This window comes from Pituophis catenifer, unplaced genomic scaffold, assembly GCF_029215685.1.
Source record: "Pituophis catenifer annectens isolate HBS135680 unplaced genomic scaffold, rPitCat1.0.hap2 SCAF_9, whole genome shotgun sequence".
Taxonomy (NCBI): domain Eukaryota; kingdom Metazoa; phylum Chordata; class Lepidosauria; order Squamata; family Colubridae; genus Pituophis; species Pituophis catenifer.
This window is the reverse complement of record NW_027256889.1, coordinates 865,001-883,317: the sequence shown is the minus strand read 5'-3', so window position 1 is coordinate 883,317 and position 18,317 is coordinate 865,001. Positions and strand designations below refer to the sequence as shown.

The 18,317-nt window shown below is 52.6% G+C and overlaps 1 protein-coding gene across 2 annotated transcripts in view; it reads right to left on the bottom strand.

Annotated features, from left to right (window-relative positions):
* Positions 1 to 10,036: 10,036 nt before the first annotated feature.
* Positions 10,037 to 18,317, bottom strand: part of LOC139321141 (leucine-rich repeat and fibronectin type III domain-containing protein 1-like protein) — a 9,842-nt gene continuing 1,561 nt past the window's right edge. The window contains exons 2-4 of one of the 2 annotated variants that reach the window (XM_070949771.1): positions 13,652 to 14,250; positions 12,170 to 12,290; positions 10,037 to 10,376 (exon numbers count right to left, since the gene is read on the bottom strand). In XM_070949771.1, the coding sequence (XP_070805872.1) occupies positions 12,223 to 12,290; positions 13,652 to 14,250 (667 nt within the window). In that variant the 3' untranslated portion in view covers positions 10,037 to 10,376; positions 12,170 to 12,222. Of the gene's footprint in view, positions 10,377 to 12,169; positions 12,291 to 13,651; positions 14,251 to 17,913; positions 17,954 to 18,317 lie in introns of those variants that run through there. The other variant, XM_070949772.1, reaches the window with a different exon arrangement.

Genomic DNA, 18,317 nt, shown 5'->3' with positions numbered 1-18,317 from the left:
GTCATAAGTCACTTTTTTCACCGCTGTTTCTAACTTCAAATGGTCACTAAATGAACTGTTGTATGTTGAGAACTACACGTATTTTGTGTTTAGTGTTTCCATCATCCATGTTCATAAAACAGCTTGCCTTGTTTCCAATCCCTGCCTTGCACTCTGTAAACCCTTCGCAGCTGCTCACTTTCTAAAGACTGAACTGCATGCCTCCCATCAAGGCCATCCCTTGGGGCTGTTTCCTTTTTTGCCTTTTTCCTCTCTGGGGAGGAACAAAAGAAAAGGAATTTGGAGAGGCCACCAGGGTGACCAAACTCTTGTGGGAAAAGCCTCACTTTGCAAGCCCTGGGAGCCAAGATCTAATTCTGATTAATTTATTTCAAAGGAGATTTTAATTGCGATCTCGGCCTGCCTCAAAGATGCCACTCCGTGAGACGCCCAGCTGGCAACAGCATCCACTTCTCAGCCGCTCGGCTTCCAGAATTTGCCTTTTTTTTTCCCTTCCCAAAATCTAATTTACAACCCAATAAACGCCCAGAATGGTGCTTTACTGCAGCCGCATTCCTGGGCCATCTGGACACAGTGGGGCTTAGAAGCCTCCGCCAAGATGCGTCTGCTAAGAAGGAAGGCCCATCCTTTCAGAAGGGGTCTGTTTCTCACTAAAGGGGGGCAGCTTTCAAGATGGAGCGCTTCCTGCCTGGCAGGGGTGAAAATCAGGTTGCAACTCTCCAACTGAGGGATGCCTCGCTGGCAGAAGGAAACTATTCTATGCCGTTCGATTTGCAAAGCCCCCTCGAGCTCTGGCTTCATCTGCTCGCCTATTGCAAGGGAGGGTGGGGGGATCACCTGGAACCAGCTCAGAAGCCTAAAAGGATTCGAAAGAGCGGACCTCTTCCTTGTAAATATGTGTAGAGTTGTCATGTGCGATTTTTTAGAGGACGGAGACTTATTCCAGGAGGGCTTTCTGGTACACGGCAAGTGCCTAAAGGAAAACAAGGCGTAACTTAGAAATGTATATTTCTTGTGGTTTGTCTGCCTTTTCAATGCGGAGAAGGAAGGGAAGCAGAATTGTGGAAGAGAAAGGCAGAAAGGTGGAGGGGAAGCAGAGAGAAAAGGGGAGAGGAGGGGAAAGGCAGGGAAGAGAAGAGAAAAGAGAAAAGGAAAGGGGAAAAGGAAAAGGAAAAGGAAAGGAAAAGGAAAAGGAAAGGAAAGGAAAGGAAAGGAAAGGAAAGGAAAGGAAAGGAAAGGAAAGGAAAGGAAAGGAAAGGAAAGGAAAACTAAAATCAAAACATACATTTGCCTTTACGTGCCTACATCTGCAATATAAAGATATAACTTTTTATGCTCACCTAGAATGAGAAACATCAAAATAAGGAAGAAAAGTTCCAGAGAAGTTTGGAAGCCAGCAGCCTCCGAATCAGAAATGGTTCCCTCTTCCCTCCATTATGCTTCGTGGGTGGCTTTGCTTCTGCCTCTACCTCTTGAGGCCGTTCACTTGGAAAACACCCATGGGAAGAGGGTCAGCAACTGGCACCCCAACCTGCCCTCCTCCCCTTCATGGGACTGACCCACGCCAAGGTCCTTTACACAGCCCTGTGTGCTTGGTTGCAGTCCTGCACAGAACCACTAGAGGGCTCCCCCACACTGGGATCCATTTCCATAGAGACCCTGGGAGAAAATTACATTTTGCAAAATCTGAGCTGGAAATTTATTTCTGTTCAGGCCAGGAAGGGAAGCATTGGTTAGATTCCAGATTGGCCCCTGGTTCTCTCACAAATGGTTCAGCCAGGGCTCACGGGGTGGGGGTGGGGGTGTGAAGGTTTGCAAATGGGGCTAGACCTCAGCAAAGTTTGCTGGTTGGTAATGGTGCTGGCTGGGGAATTCTGGGAGTTGAAGTCCATAAGTCCTAAAGTGGTCAAACAGGGGAGCCCTGTTTTAAAAGATAACATTTTAGGCTTGTTATGCTTTAAATCTGCCCACCACCTTAAAGATGCCAAGGGCAGACGGGCACCAGGAAAGGACACCCTGCCAGGCATCCTGGACTCCCTGCAGGCAACGCACAGATGGGCCAGATCCAAATCAAAAGCGACAGGCCGGAGGCCCCTGGGACAGAGAGTTTCTGACAGCTGCCAATCAATCAAGAGAGAGCCACTTGGAAATCCTTGGCATGCAGCCTCTCCATGCCTCCTAGAATCGATGTCCTCCTAATTAAGATCCGGTATCATCCATCTTCATCGGCCGGCAGCCTGACATGCCAACACAGGTCCCAAACAGCTTCCAGCCATCAAGGCTTAATTTGCAGGAAGTGATGGCCAAGCTGGGCTCCGCTAAAGCCTCGATGGGTGGCCTCTTCAAATCGTTGCCTCCTCTGGAGGAGACTGACCAGCTCTAGCAGCCCCCTCCCTCCCCCTTTGCCCAAGGACAGCCTGGCACCACTGCAGGGGGTTGCAAGTGCCCCCCCTCCACACTGGAAGTGGCCATGCTGAGCCCCCCCAGCCCCAACCGGCATCATGGACAAGAGGGAGAGAAATGCTGGGAAATTCTGTTCTAACTCTCCAGCTTCTTAACCTTGGTGACGTTAAGATGGGTGTCACATTATTTATTTATTAAATTTGTATTTATGTATTGAATTTACAGCATATACTATCAGATGGTTTGATATTTCCAGGAAGGATCCTTCCTTGCTCCCTCCCTCCCTCCTTTTCTTTTAGCTTTTTTTTCTCTTTCCTTCCTTTCTTCCCCCTTCCTTTACTTCTCTTTCTTTTTTCTCTTTTTTCTTTCTTTCTCCCTTCCTCCTTCCTTCCTTCACTCTTTCTCTCCTTCCTTTCTCCTTCCTTCCTTCCTTCCTTCCTCCTCTCCCTCCCTCCCTGCCTTGGAGAGAGATCTGATTCCAGCCTTCGCTCCCACCAAGAACCAAAGCCAGAACTCAGGTCTGGAAGGTCGAGCAAGTGGGGTCTCCAGGGAAGATCCTGCTGCATTTCCAGCCTGTTTCATTTCCTGGCATCCATGCTGGGCTCCCCCACCCACCCCGTGTTGCAATTCCCCAAAGAACCGCCATGGCAACCTCCCCTGGCACAAAGAAGGAGCCGCATGAATCCCGCTGGCCTGGCACCCTGCCCGACCTGCTGGGCTTTGCCAGAAGGGAAGAGACCCCGCGGGCACCTGAAGGGCAGGGGGGACCTCCCGCTGCGGAAGCTGGCAGTGACCCAGGAAGCCCCTTCACCCTGGAAAACCATGACAGGTGTTGTGCCAGTCAGAACATGCCCATAAGGTTTTTCACGTGAGAGACAAAATGAGGGCTCGTGGGGGGGGTATTTCCTGATAAAGTGCCAGCCTTTCTTTGAGAGGCCGCACTTTGCCCGGTGCAGCTTTCCTACCCTGCAAAAGCCAGGGGAGCTGTGCGAATCTCATCCCTGGCCCCTTCTGCCCGCAGGGGAGGGATCCCCCAAAAGGCTGCTCTTCCCCCCCCGCCCCGCTCTTCCTAACTCCATGCCATCCCAAAAGCCCTTCCGGTTGCCTTGGCCAAAACCTCCCTGGCAAAAGGGAAGCGGATGTGGTTGCCTAGTGATCCTCCAGTTGCTAGGCAACGGGAACCTGCTCCCTCTTCCCCTCTCCAGGAGGGGCTGCAGGGCCGCCTTCCTTGGGGGTCGATAATGACCCCGCCCCCATCTCCTGGGAAACCAGCCCCTTCCCCTTCCCCTTCCCCGTCCCTGACCTCCCCCCCCCGTTCTCCAGGAGGAGGAGGAAGAGGAGGACCCATGTCCACCATGCAAGGCCTTCAAAAGTGCCCCCATTGACAGAGGTTGGGGGAGGGAATGTGTGGGGAGGACCAGATCTTCCAGTTGTGGGGGAGGAGAACCCCAAATTTGAAGCCATGGAGAAAAAACAGAGGACCCGGGCAAGCCTTTGAGACAAGGGAAAGCTCTAGAACATGTGCAGAGTGCATTTATGCTCCGTGGCCCCCAGGCTGCAAGGCCAGCTCACCTCCCAGCATCCCCGTGCCCAGCCACCAGCTGTGTCAAGGGGTCACCCCTCTTTGGCCTGGGGGAGTAGCTGGGGGGGGTCAGCCGGGTGGGCCTCTTCACCTTCCCAGGCCCTAAACCATCAACCGCCTCCACTGATATTTTTATCGGAGTCGCCATGGTAACCACATCCACATCTTACCCAGCTCTGTGGCTCCTTCTCCCTCCCTCCCTCCCTCCCTCTCTGGGAAGACAAGCTGATGGCGGAGGGGGGGAAGAGGGGGCAGCAGGAGGGAGCCTGGAATTTGGGGGGGGGGGCACCTTTGGGAGCACATCTGCAGCCCCAGGCTTTCTGGCAGATGCCGGACATCTCTTTCCTGTCATCATTTGGGCTTCCCAACTTTCTCCTTTCTAAACCAGGCTCAATTGGCTTTATCATGTGCAAGGGTACGTTTTGAAGGAATCCAAATACATTTCCATAAGGGCAGTTTATTCCAAAGCAGGGTGTCTCAAGCGTGGCCACTTTAAGAGAGGTGGACTTCAATTCCCAGAATTCCCCAGCCAGCAAGGAGCTGCAAAGACAGACATGTGGAAAACCGGCAGCAGAAAAAGGCAGAGGGGTCCATCCAGGCTGCCCTTTGAGTTTCTTTTGTTTTTGTTTTTTAATTTGTTACCGTTTCCCCAAAAATAAGACCTCCCCTGATAAGAAGCCCAATCGGGCTTTTGAGCGCATGGCAAAAAGGCCAAGCGCTTATTTCAGGGTTCAAAAAAAATATAAGACAGGGTCTTATTTTCAGGGAAACACGGTATTTTTAATTTTTATTTACTTTTAATACTTTGATTTTATTAATAGTATTTATTTTTTATTTTTGTTGGAAATGCGATGCAACCCCTTTATTTGTTGTTTTTAATTTTTTTAAAAATATTTTTATTCTATTCCTATTTTTTGTTATTTTTCATTTTCATTTATTTTTTAAATTTTTTGTTGGATGGGGGAATTGGGATCCAGCCACTTTGTTACTTTTAATTATTATTTATTTTTAAGAAATATTTTGTTTCATTTGTTAATTTTTGTCAGGGGATTTGTTACTTTTAATTAATATTTTTAAATGATTTTATTTATTTTAATTTTTGTCAGATGGGGATGTGATGCAGCCACTTTGTTACTTTTAATTATTATTATTTATTTTAATTTATTTTATTTTGTGTTGGATGGGGGAGGGTTGAAGTGCAACAGGCCCACATTAGTGCAGCTGCATGTTATTTGGGGGGGCTCCTTGGCACTGGGACCCCATTCTATTATTTGAACTTCTCTTGCGTTTGCAGAGGCTTTGAAGCCAGAGGGAAACCTCAGCACAGCAGGAATAATAGCAGCCAAGGCTACCTCAGCAGCCCTTTCCCTGATGGAAAACGCATCCCACAGTGGAGAGGGGGACCCCCCACCCACCCAGTGCCCGAGGCCCTGAACAGCTTTGCCAAGGGCACACACAGCGCCTTGCTTCAACGTTGCTGGCTTCCCTGCCAAAAACGTAAGAGACCCCCCACCCACCCACCCATAGTTGTCTGCTGTCACACTCTCCTCTGCAAGAGGGCTGATGATTTATTTAAACTTGTTATCAATTTTGCAGAGGATGCAGCCGAGCAAATGCCATGTAGCTCAGCCAAACTGATGCACACCCCCTCCCGGCCCCCTCCCCCCAATGTGCTAGGAAGCAACTTCTCCTCTCTGCATTTCCGGCAGCCTGGAGCGATCCCCTTGGCAATTCCAGACTCCCACCAGCCCCTCAAAGCGTCTGGGGTGCTCCCTGGGCTGGAGGGGGATGAAGAAGGAAGCTGATCCAGCCCCGCCCGGAGAGAACAGCTCCCTTTGGGGTGTCTTGGGGGGAGCCTGTGGACTGTTCCTTCCCTAGAATTTGTTCCAGAATGAGAGGGGAGCACTTGAAGAGCCTCCAGATGTTCCTTCCCTTTGAGGCATCTGGTTTTCTTCTCTCAGTTTGCATTGAAATTGCAAAGAACCAAAACTTTAAGATGGGTGGACTTCAACTTCCAGAATTCCACAGCTGGCTGGGGAATTCTGGGAGTTGAAGTCCATCCATCTGAAAAGTTGCTGAGGTTGGGAAACATCGACTCGGCCGCTGTTTAACATAAAGGAGAGGTCTCCACTGCCGCCACCCCCCAGGATTTCCTCCCTGGTGACCATCAGTGCCCCTTGCCTCTTTGATGTTCTCCACACCACCTGACCATCGAAGGTCTACCAAGGGCCAACCATCTCTAAATACAAGTAGTTCTCGACTTACAACCATTTTTTAAAGTGGCCCTTCCAGGTCACCATGGAGCTGAAAAAAAGTATTTCACACCAGCTACCATTGTAACACCCCCGTGGTCCAAATTTGGATGTTCGGCATCTGGGGTGCATTTAGGACGGTTGCAGTGTCCCGGGTCACATGCTCCCTTTATGGGCTTCTGACAAGCAAGGAAGCCACATTCGCTTAACCATGTTACTAACTTAATAGCTGCAGTGATTCAAGTATGGCAAGACGAGTTGTAAAACGAGGCCAAACTCACTTAGCAACTGTCTTGCTTAGCAACAGAAATGTGGGGCTCAATTGTAGTCGTAAGTCGAGGACTAGCTGTACCCCACTGAGGGTCTTCTGAGGAAGAGACGCTGATGGCTGCCTTTTGTGTTGCTGACACCCTTCTGCCCCAGCGTATTTCATCCCTGCTTTTGGCACGCCGTGCCCTGTCACTCACAGCCGCTTCTCTCCCGTCTCGGGAGATGCTGATTTACGGGTGGCCTCGCTCACCAGATCCCTGCAAGATCCCCGGAGAAATGTCGCGTTTTCCACATGTTGCCGTGATTACCTCCTGCGAGCACAGCTGTGCGTTGCTTGCAGCTCCTTATTCAGCAAAGCTCGATGGCATCCAGCGGTCATGCCACATCCATAACCAGTGGGTGGGCTCAGAGCCGGCATCTTGCATTTCAGGAAACCGGCCCCTCCCTGCCTCCCCCTACCCCCCCCCAAATACGGCCCGAGGCTGCTGAACTCCAGATGCCATTTGCAAAAGGAGGTCAGCAGCCCTCCCGGCCAGATGCCAGCCGTCTGTGCCAGCTGCTGTAGAGTGACCTGAATTTTAATGGCCAACGCTGGGTGGAGAGTAGCTGAATAACAGGCAGCCAGCGAAGGTTAGCAGAACCATAGATTCCTAGGGCTGGAAGGGGCCTTGGAGGTTTTCTAGTCCAACCCCTGCCTAAGATAAGAGTCCTTCTACAATCTTGAATCTTTTCTTGCAAACCTCCAGCAGCGGAGAACCTCCACAGCTGCAGCAGGCAAGCTCTTCCACTGCTTAATAATCAGGACATTCCTCCAAATCGGATCTCCCTCTGAGGAGCTTCCATCGTTGCAGGACCAGAAGCAACGGATGGAAACTCATCAAGGAGAGAAGCAACTTGGAACCAAGGAGAGATTTCCTGACAGCGAGAACAATGAACCAGTGGGACAGAAGTTGCCTCCAGAAGTTGTGGGTGCTCCATCACTGGAGGCTTTTAAGAAGAGGTTGGACAGCCATTTGTCTGAAATGGTAGGGGGTCTCCTGCTCGAGCTGGGGGCTGGACTAGAAGACCTCCGAGGTCCCTTCCAACTCTGTGATTCTGTTTCTTCTCCTGCCCTCTAGCGCTAGGGAGAATAAAACTATGCCGTCTTCCCTGCTTCAACTACTGGAAGAGGCTATCAGGTCTCTCCTAAACCTTCTCTTCGTTAGGCGAAACACGGCCTAGTTCCAACAGAAGAGAATATTTATAGCTGAGGGTAGAAATGAGGGGTCCTGGGTGGTCTCTGAGCTTGGTGGTTTTCTTACATTTCATGGCCAAACCAGGTAACATCAGCAGTGCCCTGGCAACCAAGCTCAGAGTGCACTGATGATGTTACCTAGCTTGGTCATGAAACGTCTGCAAAAAACCACCAAGCTCAGAGACCACCAAGGACCCCACATACCGAGTCCCCTTAGATGTTCATCGTTGCTCTTCTTGCACCTTTTCTAGAGCCTCGGCATCTGCAGCTCAGTAACACAAATCCCCCCGCAGGCAGATTTGGCAGCTCGACCAGAGCGGGGTCCCCGGGAGAGGTTTTAGGCCCTGGACGGCTGATCTGGGCAAAGTGCCCCCTGGCAGAGACAGGCGTTTCCCGAGAAGGCTTGATTTTCTGTGATCCGTCGTCATCGGAAGGACACGGCTTCCCTGTTTTATCCCAAAGTCCCTTCCTCCCCTGCAGCAAAGGGCTCCAGGATTTAGTACCGGGGCCGCCCTTGAAGGCTGTTCAAGAACTCTGCCTTTGCAAACTGCAGCAGCTCCACGATCTGAGCCCCTTGGCTGCAAAAGGCCAGAACTTTGAATCTCTGAAGCCGCCATTAAAGCCTGACCTTTGTGGTCCTGGCGAAAAAGAAAACGGAAACATCAACGCCGAGGGTAATATTCATAAAAGAGGAAAAGGACGGAAGGACATGCAAATAACAGCCAAGAGGCCTGTATTAACAGGGGAGCCGAACCGAAAAGCAGACCGAGCATTGTTGTTATTCACCGAGGCTTAAGAACCTCGGCGGCTGCTGACAAAATAGGATCCCTGGGATCTGGCCTGCTTTCCCGAAGCCCTGGGAGAGGGCCAGGCGATCTCTCGGGAGAAGGAATCCATCTGCAGGAGCCTGGCTGAGTTCTCAGCCCAAATTCACGAACTGATAAATTCATAAAACCCTCATTAAGTGGGGAACTGACCCCGTTGCCCGGAGTGGAGGCTTCTGCTCTTGGACGTGGCCTTCTGGAGCTTTGAGGCCTCATCCTGAGAAGAAGCAACTTCTGGTCCCCCAAACTTCCAGCCCTGCCTCCCTCTAGGGCCCCTCCCTCCCGAGGCCTCACCCCGACATCTGCAGCTGTTCCTGAACAACTTTCCAGCAACACAGCTGCTTTTCGGCTCCCTCTGACGTCTCCGGGGGGGGGGGGGGGGGAGCTGGGCTGGCTGGCTGCCATCACGAAGAGGAGGGGATTGCCAAGACCGTTTTTTTAATGGTTGTTTTTCTCGCCAATTGCTTTGAGTTTCTTTGGGGCACCGGGTGGCCCTCCTCGCCTCCACGCCTGAGAAAAAAATGAAACCTGTACATTTTAGAAGGAACCCACAACCCTCCAAGCAGACCTTTGCCCTGGAAAAGCCACAGCAGCCCAGTTGGGAGGGCACACGCATTCCCTTAGGGCGGTGCCAACGGACTGGCCTTCTGGAAGCGGGTTCTGCCCCCTGCCCTTGGGGGTGGACCCTCTGGAACAATCCATTCTGAACCCACCGGTCGTTGGACACGAAATGGACCCAGAACTGTGCCAGGTGCTTCACTCCCCTGCCAGACAATCACAGTCAACAAACACCCCTAAGAGCAGAAAAGGCCACAATTGTCCAGCCAGGTGATTTTTAAAGCATCTCAATTCAGAAAGGGGGGGGGGGAAGAGCTCGCAGTGGGGCTGTTTTCCCTTGGTCTGGGGGCCTTCCTCTCTTCCCCCCCCCCAACTGCCGCAGCCACAGAGGTCTGCTGCATGAAGGGAACGCCCACCTACCCATTCTCTGGAAAGTGTGGGTTAAAGATGATCCCCCCCTTCTGCTATGCTGGACTTTGAAATACAGGCAGTTCTCAATTTACGACCATAATTCAGCCTGTCGTGCTGGTTGCTAAGCAGATCACCGTGTGACCCCCAACCCAATTTTACGACCTTTCTTGTCAAGCAATCCATTCTCTGCAAAGTTTTTTTGCAGGAAAACCACAATTAAACATTGATTTCTGGCAAAAAAAAAAAATCATAAATTGTGGTCACAAGACTGAGGGATGCTACAAATGGCCGTAAATTGGGCCGGATGCTGAGTGCCCCAGTCATGTGACGGCTGGGGGGGCTCATCAGAATTTTGAATCTGGGGGGCGAGTAGCTCTGTTGTAAGTCTGAAGAGTCGCTAACTGACCGGCCGTAAGTCGAGGAGTACGTGGTTTGCTTTTATTTTGGGGGCAACAGCCCTTGAGCTGAGCAAGGAAACGACCATCAGGGCTTTACCATTTTTCCAAGAAGATTTTCTTTCCATTTTCTGCCCCCCGCCCTCCATACCTGCCGAAAGAAACCAGGCGCCCACATCCTTCTCTGGGAAGAAACCGTCCTCCGTTTTCACCTCCCTTTATTAGAAAATTCCAGGTGTGGCTTAGAAAAACAAAAGGACTTTGTAGAAAACGGGCCCTGAAGAGAGTCCAGTAGAAAGATGCCCGTAAGGCTGAGGTGAGACCCCAGAGCCTCTCCACACCCCCCAGAAGAGGCAAGTGAGCTGGGGGGGGCGCCCGGGTCTCCTGCGGGGGCTGTGGCACCCTGTGGTGGGACAGTCGAGGAATGGCGCCAACTCCGGATTCAGCCTGCAAGAGAGACCAGCAGAATTTGGCTTCCTTGCAAGCTCTGAGTGCCTGGAACACAGACCGAGTTCACCTAGCACACCGCATCATGGTTTAACTGTGGCTTATGGAATAAACTATCATTGTTAGCTAGCTTTGCACAAGGTGGTGTTGCAATTTGGGACTTTTGGGAGCTCCTATCTGAATTCTGCATATGGATGTTGCGTGGCAGTGGAAGCCGGGGAGGGGGCAGGAACACAGTCGATTGTGTTGGGGAAGACCCCCTGCTCTGTCCCACTGTAGCCCCATCTGGACTGAGCCCACCCACAACCCAAGAGCCTTGGTAGTACAGTGGACTAAAGCACTGTTATTAGCATCTTCTGCTTGCAATTACTGTAAGTTTGAATCTCACCAGGCTCAAGGTTGACTCAGCCTTCCATCCTTTCTAAGGTAGGTGAAATGAGGACCCAGATTGTGGGGGCAATAAGCTGACTTTGTATAAATATACAAAAGGATGAAGGCTATTGCTTAGCGCATTGTAAGCCGCCCTGAGTCTCCGGAGAAGGGCGGCATATAAATTAAAGCAAAAAAAAAAACCCAAACCCTCCACCATTCAAGGACGGAGCTGGGAACAAGTCTGTAGTCCTTATTGGCATTAAAGAACAAAATAAACTTAGAAATTTTGTGTTTCCTGACCCCAAAGCCATGGGGGCAATTTTTTCCCCTCCTGCTACAGATAGTCCTTGACTTATGGCCACAATTCAGCCTCAAACTTCCATGGCTAAGCCAGGCAGTTGTTAAGTGAGTTTTGCCTCATTTTATGACCTTTTTCTTAGCACACCTATTAAGAAAATCCCTGCCGTTAAAGGAATCCTGCAGCCGTTAAGCAAATCTGGCTTTCCCCATTGACTTTGCTTGTCAGAAGCCGGCTGGGAAGGTTGCAAATGGAGATCATGTGACCGTCATAAATACAAGTCAGTTGCCAAGCCCCTGAATTTTAATCACGTGGCCACGGGGAGGCTGCAACGGTCGTAAGTGTGAAACCAGGTTTTTCACTGCCATAGTAACTCTGAACGGTCACTAAACCAAGGACTCTCATTGTAAGTTTCCTCTGCTGTTGGGTTCTGACCGAAACGCCCGAGTCTTGGGGTGTCAAATTCAGCAGACATAAGCAATGCCCCCCTCCCCCAACACCACCCACAACCCTCGAAGCTGGTCTCCACTCAGCAGCTGCACACACAAACTTTCTGCATGCCCCTCCCCCCAAATCAAATCAAGAAGCAATGGATGGAAACTAATCAAGGAGAGAAGCAACCTAGAATTAAAGAGAAACTTCCTAAGGGTGAGAACAACTTGCCAGCAGAAATCACAGGGGCGCCATCGCTGGAGATTGTTAAGAAGAGACTTTAGTAGGTTCTCCTGCTTGAGCAGGGGGCTGGACTAGAAGACCTCCAAGGTCCCTTCCAGCTCTATTCTATTCTAAACGCCACCGGTGTCTATTCACAACCGTCGTAAGGAGGAACCGTCTCTCCGAGTGAGCCAAGTCTTCCTATTTTGAGTGTGTTCATTTTTCTTTTTTAAAAAAATCTTGGAGGATCCATGGGCCTAAAGCCATTTTTCATGGCAGCCCCCAAGAATGGCAAAGTAGAAACAGTGGGGCCCTGGGTGAAATGACAGAGAAATCAGCTGCCCCACATCTGGCTGGAGTGCAAAGCACAGCAGATGAGTGGACAGCCGCCTTCTTCAAATGTGCAGCCCCCCCTCCTGCGTTGGACCCATAATTTCTGGCAATGGGGGGGGGCAGAGAGAGCTCCTACCTGGGGGCTCAGGTCGGGTTGTGGCTCGTTCTTCAACGGCCGACTGCCAGGGCTCAGATCTTGACACCGGTCCAGTCATTGGTGTTCCTCCTCTCCTCGGTTGGAAGCGTTAAGGGGGGGTCTGCACGAAGCAAGGGGGGGAAGGAAAGAGGCAGAGTGGGGGAGGGTCGACAGGAGGTAAGCAGTGTAGCAAAGGAAGGAAATCCCCCTGCCTCAATTGCAGTGTTTTTCAATCTTGGCCCCTTTAGGACATGTGGATTTCAACTCCCAGAATTCCCCAGCCAGCTTTGCTGGAGAGGAAACAGCTTTGCAGGCTGGGGAATTCTGGGAGTTGAAGTTCACATTTCTTAAAGGGGCCAAAGTAGGAAAACACTGCTCTGGAAGGACCCCTACTCCTTTCTCATGAGCCAATTCACCTAATACTTGAGATATTTTTCTCTCGGCGCCTCCAGATAGGAGCCCACAAGCCCCGGGGCCAAGATTTGGGCAGGGGCTTCTGGTTGCTGACCTAAAGTTGCTGGTTGCTGCAGGGAGGAAGGATTCTACCCCTGGCTGTTGAAGGCAACTAACCGCAAATCTGAACACGTCTCTCTCTGCTCATCCAACCTTTGGCCCCACAGCCACACACGGCCTATCCTCCCTCCGCAGGCAGTCCTCAACCTACGACCACAACTGAGCCCCAAACGTCTGTTGTTCAGCGAGACCGTGGCTCGTTTCGCCCCATTTTGCGACCTTCCTGGCCCCAGCTGTTAAGGGCTTCTCCACTGACTTTGCTTGGCAGAAGATGGCAAAAGGGAATCACGTGGCCCCGAGGACACTGCAACCGTCGTAAGTATGAACAGTTGCCAAACGTCTGAATCCAGATCACGTGATGGTGCAGTGCTTAGAATGCAGTATTGCAGACTAATTCTGCTGACTGCCAGGGGTTCAATCCTGACTGGCTCAAGACTGACTCAGCCTTCTGTCCTTCCAAGGTCGGTAAATTGTTAGGGGCAAAAGGCTGATTCTGTAAACCGCTGAGAGGGCTGGAAAGCACTGTGAAGCGGTCTATAAGTCTAAGGGATATTGCTCTTCCTTCCTTCCTCCCTCCCTCCCTCTGTCCCTGCCTGCCTGCCATCCAGCCATGGTGCACCGTGGTTAGGATGCAGTATTGCAAGCTAATTCTGCTCACTGCCAGGAGTTTGATCATGACAGGCTCAGGGTTGACTCAGCCTTCCATCCTTCCAAGGTGGGTAAAATAAGGACCCAGATTGTTGGGGGCAAAAGGCTGATTCTGTAAACCGCTTAGAGAGGGCTGGAAAGCACTGTGAAGCGGTCTATAAGTCTAAGGGATATTGCTATCATGGGGATGCTGAAACGGTTATATGAAAAATGGTCATAGGTCAACTTTTTTCAGTGCCGTTGTGAGTTAAAACGGTCACTAAATGAACTGTTGTAAGTTGAGGATTAACCGTATTTCAGGAGCAGCCTATTTCACTTTACCTTCCGCTTCTGCTCTGGAGGCCTCGGGGCATCCATGGTGGCGGTCGAGACTCATCCGGGACCACCTCCTCCTCCTCCGGGGGGACGAGACCTCCTCCTCTGGCCCTTTCTCGGAGGAAAGGGGCCGTGCGCCTTTCTCACAGTCCTTGCTTAGCGCCACCAGGCCACGGTCCCTCCTGGTCCGGCCGCTGTCTGCCTCCCACCCCTCGTGTCTGGAGGCCGAGCAGGGCAGCCCGGTGGGGGGCTGAGGCGGGTGGCTGCCGTTGGTCTGGGAGTAGACGTTGCTGACTTTGGTCTTCTTCTGCTCCTCTTGGCCGCTGTAGACCTTGTACCGGATCATGAGGATGATGATGAAGACCAGCACCGAGGCCACGATGATGCCCCCCACGATGATGATCATGGTGCCCCCCAGGAACTGGGTGTGGAGCGAGTGGCACTGCAGGCCGTCCCGCAGGGTGCTGAACTGCAGGCAGCCCAGGCTCTGGGTGACCGTCAGCGAGGTCACCCCGTCGTTGTAGACAGCCAAGACGCAGAGGTGGTAGTCCCGCCCGGCGGCCAGGTCCTTCATCAAGAAGCCCTTGCTCGTGGGAGGGATCATTCTGGGGGGAGAAAGAGAGAATCATAAGAGTCGGAAGGAGCCTCGGAGGTCATTTAGTCCAACCCCCTGCTCAAGCAGGCGGCCCTATACCAGTAGAGGCCAACTTTGGAACTTTGTGGACTTCAACTCCTAACCCTAACGCTGTCCCATACCATCCGGGACAAATGCCTATCCTATTTCTTCTTGAAGTCCTCCAGGGATGGAGCACCCATAACCTCTGGAGGGAAGCCATTCCACAAATGAGGTTATGAGCAAAGCTGGCTGGGGAACTCTGGGAGTTGAAGTCCACAAGTCTTAAAGCTCCCAAGGCTGGAGCCCCTAATCCTATACCGTCCAGGACTTATAGCTGTCCAATCTCTTCTTGAAGACCTCCAGTTGATGCAGCACCCACAGCTTCTGGAGGGAAGCTGTTCCACAATTGAGGTGGTGAGCTCTGCCTTCCGCAAGGTAGATAGATCACCAGCCCTGGAGAACAGCAGCCTGTCTGGAGGAGGTCTGGGCTCCCCTGGCTTCCTAGGGGCTGGAGCATCTTCAGTGCACCTTGGCCCTCAAGTCCCCTCCGCTCCCCTAAGGCCAGATCGAGACATCCAAATAGCTGCCCCCCCTCCCCACAAAGACCGGGGCGCTTCAGCCCCCGCCCAGCCCCCCTCCTTTCATGTTCGCTTCCATCCGCCTGGGGGTCCCCAGAGTCCATCTGGTGGCTCTATTCCGCTCACATCCCCAACAGGGCCAGGTCTCCAGTCTTGTGACTCTGGCTTCCCGTGGCTGCGACATGATTCCCACCATCTCGGACTTCAAAGGCCGGGAGAAACTGTGCTAAGAGGCTTTCAGGCCGATCAGAAGCTCGGCCACTTAAATGTCAACAAACTCGCAGGGGGCTCCTGTCTAATGACGAGCCCCTCTTCGTGCGGCACAAAGCAGAGCGGGGCAGCTCCGCCAGGGAGGCCGGGCCCTGCAGCCTTCCCAGCCTCCTTCAAGCTGGAAGGTGGGTTTGCAAGGCAGCAGCCGAGCTGAGCGGGTGAAGGGCCCGGCCCAGACAAGGGGAATGGATCCAGGGGGCACCACCATCCAGCCTCCAGGGCCAAAGCCCCCACTGGCTGAAGGTCCCAGGGCATCCCCGGGGGGAGGACGGAAACCCCGCTCTCTCTTGCAGGTGGGAGATGCCCTCACTTTGCAACAGGATGGAAATTTTGGGGGCTGTGAGACAATCCAGCCCAGTGGAGGCAACAGGTAGAATACAGGCGGTCCTTGACTTACAACAGTCCAGTTAGTGGCAGTTCGCAGTTGCAACGGCACTGAAAAAAGCGACCTGTGACCCTTTTTCACACTTACGACCATTGCAGTCCCATGATCCAAATCCAGAGGTTTGGCAACTGGCATGTATTATGACAGTTGCAGGGTCCCTCCCAGGGTCATGTGACCCCCCTTTTGTGACCTGACAAGCAGAGTCAGTGGGGAAGCCAGATTCACTTAACAACTGCAGTGATTCTCTTAACAATGGAGGGAAGAAAGGTCGTACAATGGGACAAACCCAACTTAACAAGTCTCCCTTATCAACGTACCTTTTGGGCTCAATTGTGGTCGTAAGTCGAGGACTATCTGTGTAGAACAGCCTTGGCTTGGTTGGAGACTCAGAAAGAGAAAACGCCTCTCTTGGTTTGTGGGGGACCCTGTCCTTCACCCCCCCCCCCCCAGTTCTTAAGAAGGAAGGCTCTTCCTTCAAACTCTGCCCCCAAAGCGGCTCTTCCTGAGCAAGGCAGCCCAGGAGCCTCAGAAACCCCTTCCGGCATCTGCCCCACCCCCGTTTCAAAGCAGGGCAGCCCCCCCCACCCCCACCCCAGGCACAGTCTTGGCGGAGGCTTCGCAGAGCTACCTGACCAGCTCTTCCGCCTGCATTCCCCCCACCCTCAGCTCCGGAAAATGAGCCCTGCATGTTAACATGCCCCCCCCTTTGTCCTTGAGCCCCCTCCTCTCCTCTCCTCTCCTCCTCAGGCAGGGCCAGTGCAGATGGCGTGGGCAGCCGAAAGGGCCCCCAAGAGACACCCCCCTCCCCAGGATCCCAGAATCCTCTCTTGCCGGCCCTTCACCTATTTCGGGAGGGGCCCCTCCCCCTCCATCCTTGGTGACATTTCAAGGAGCCCGAAGGTGGGGCTGGCGGTTGGGGGGGTTGATGGGAAGCTGAGCCTCTTGGATCAATAGATGCTGAGCCCAGGCGGGATTCAAAAAGCTCTCCTGCCTGCAGGGCCGCCCCCCTCCCCACGTTCCCCCCTCCCCGCCCCCAGCTGACTCACAACAGGCAGCAGGGAGTTCACCCTCCCCTGCCCCCCCCTCACTCACGCTGGCTCTCACGCAGGCAGAGGCACACCACACACACACACACACACACACACACACACAGCTGCTGAAATCCAATTCTGCATCCTAAGTAGGTCACCCCACATTCGGCAGCAGGCAATGGATGCTGGGCCCACTGCCAGAGGATTGGGAGGGTCCCAGAAGACCCTCCCCTCCCCAGAGAGCTTCCCCACCTCAGCAATGCAGCAGGGGGAAGGGGAGAGGCTGGGCTACCAGGAAGGGGCAGAGAGGAGCCCCCCCTTCTTGCAATGCCAACCCCTCCCCCAGTAGGGTCTTTGCTGCCCCCATCGGCTGGGCCCCTCCCCATGGTCACATGATCAGAATTCCAACGCTTAGCAACTGACTCACGTTTATGACGGTCGCCATGTCCCGGGGTAAAGCAATCCCCTTTTGCGACTGTAACAAGTATAGTGATCCACTTAACAACCGTGGCGAGGAAAGTTGTAAACTGGGGCAAAACTCGCTTAAGAACTATCTCACTTAGCAACGGATACTTTAGGCCCAATTGAGGACTACCTGCACCCAAGGACTGGGAGAGGATGATGGGCTCCCAGTCCCATGGGCCCCCTCCCTCAGCCCCGTGGCTAAAAGAAGGAGACCCCAACCCGTACTGGATGGGAGGCGAGGGTAGTTGTGGTCCGGGCAGGGAAAGTGGGCCACTATCAATGCACAAGGTTATGGGATGGGAGTCTTGTGGGGAGCTCCAGAAGGCCCCCTCAGACTCTGGGTTCGAGACATGAACCTTCCCAATGGAAGCAAATTGCAGGGAATTCCAGCCGGGAACTCCTAACCGCCTTGAATTTCATTTCATACAAATTTTATCCCTTCAACGCAGCAGCTGGAAGTTCTCCAGAAAGGAGAAAAGCCAGGAGCCACCCTAGCCAGGAGCAATCCTGTTCAGGAGGTGGAATCTGATCGGGCTGCTTGGGAAACGGCAGGGAGCCTGCAAATCTCTCAAAAACGCTGGATTCCCAGGCATGTTTACTCAGCACCTTAGAAAGGAAAGAAAACAACATTTTGCATCCTGTTAAACCCTCCCCCCCATGCCAGCTGCCCCCTCCCCAGCATTCCACGAGAAGAGGAAGCTGGTGCCACAGCCAAGATTTTTTATACCTATAAAAATTCCCATGCAAATCCATTCCTTTTCTTTTGCATTCATTATCCTGCCTTTGGAGGGGGGGAAAACCCCCGTTTGCAGGTTGGGAGGCTCGGATTTGCTTCTGAAGAAAGAGGGCAGAGCTGAAAAGGAGCCGAGCGTTGGCACACGGACGTCCCGCAGGCTCCTCTGGGATTCTCCCAACATTTCACTGTCAAGTCTGCATTCCTAACCAGGCGGGGAAGAAACTGACCTTCAAGAAGGAAAGGAAAGAATCGGAAAGGCTGGAGAAATATTCAGCCAGGCGCCCAGCAACAGACTTTAGCCCTCTCTGAGGCGCTCGGGTTCTGCAGATGGGCCCCTCCGAGCTGGCCTGGCGGACTGGAAGCCCATCATCCTCTCCCAGTCCTCAGAGAGCAAATTATAATTTCATTTTTAAGGTGTGCCAGAGTACTCACAGTAAAAAAACGACAATGAAGGCTATGCGATGCTGTAATATCTATCCCGCAACATATTATGGTGATTTTATTATGGTTTATCAGGCCAATGGTTGTCCAAGCGCTTCTTAAAAGCCTCCAGTGTTGGGAGCACCCACAACCTCTGGAGGCATGTTGTCG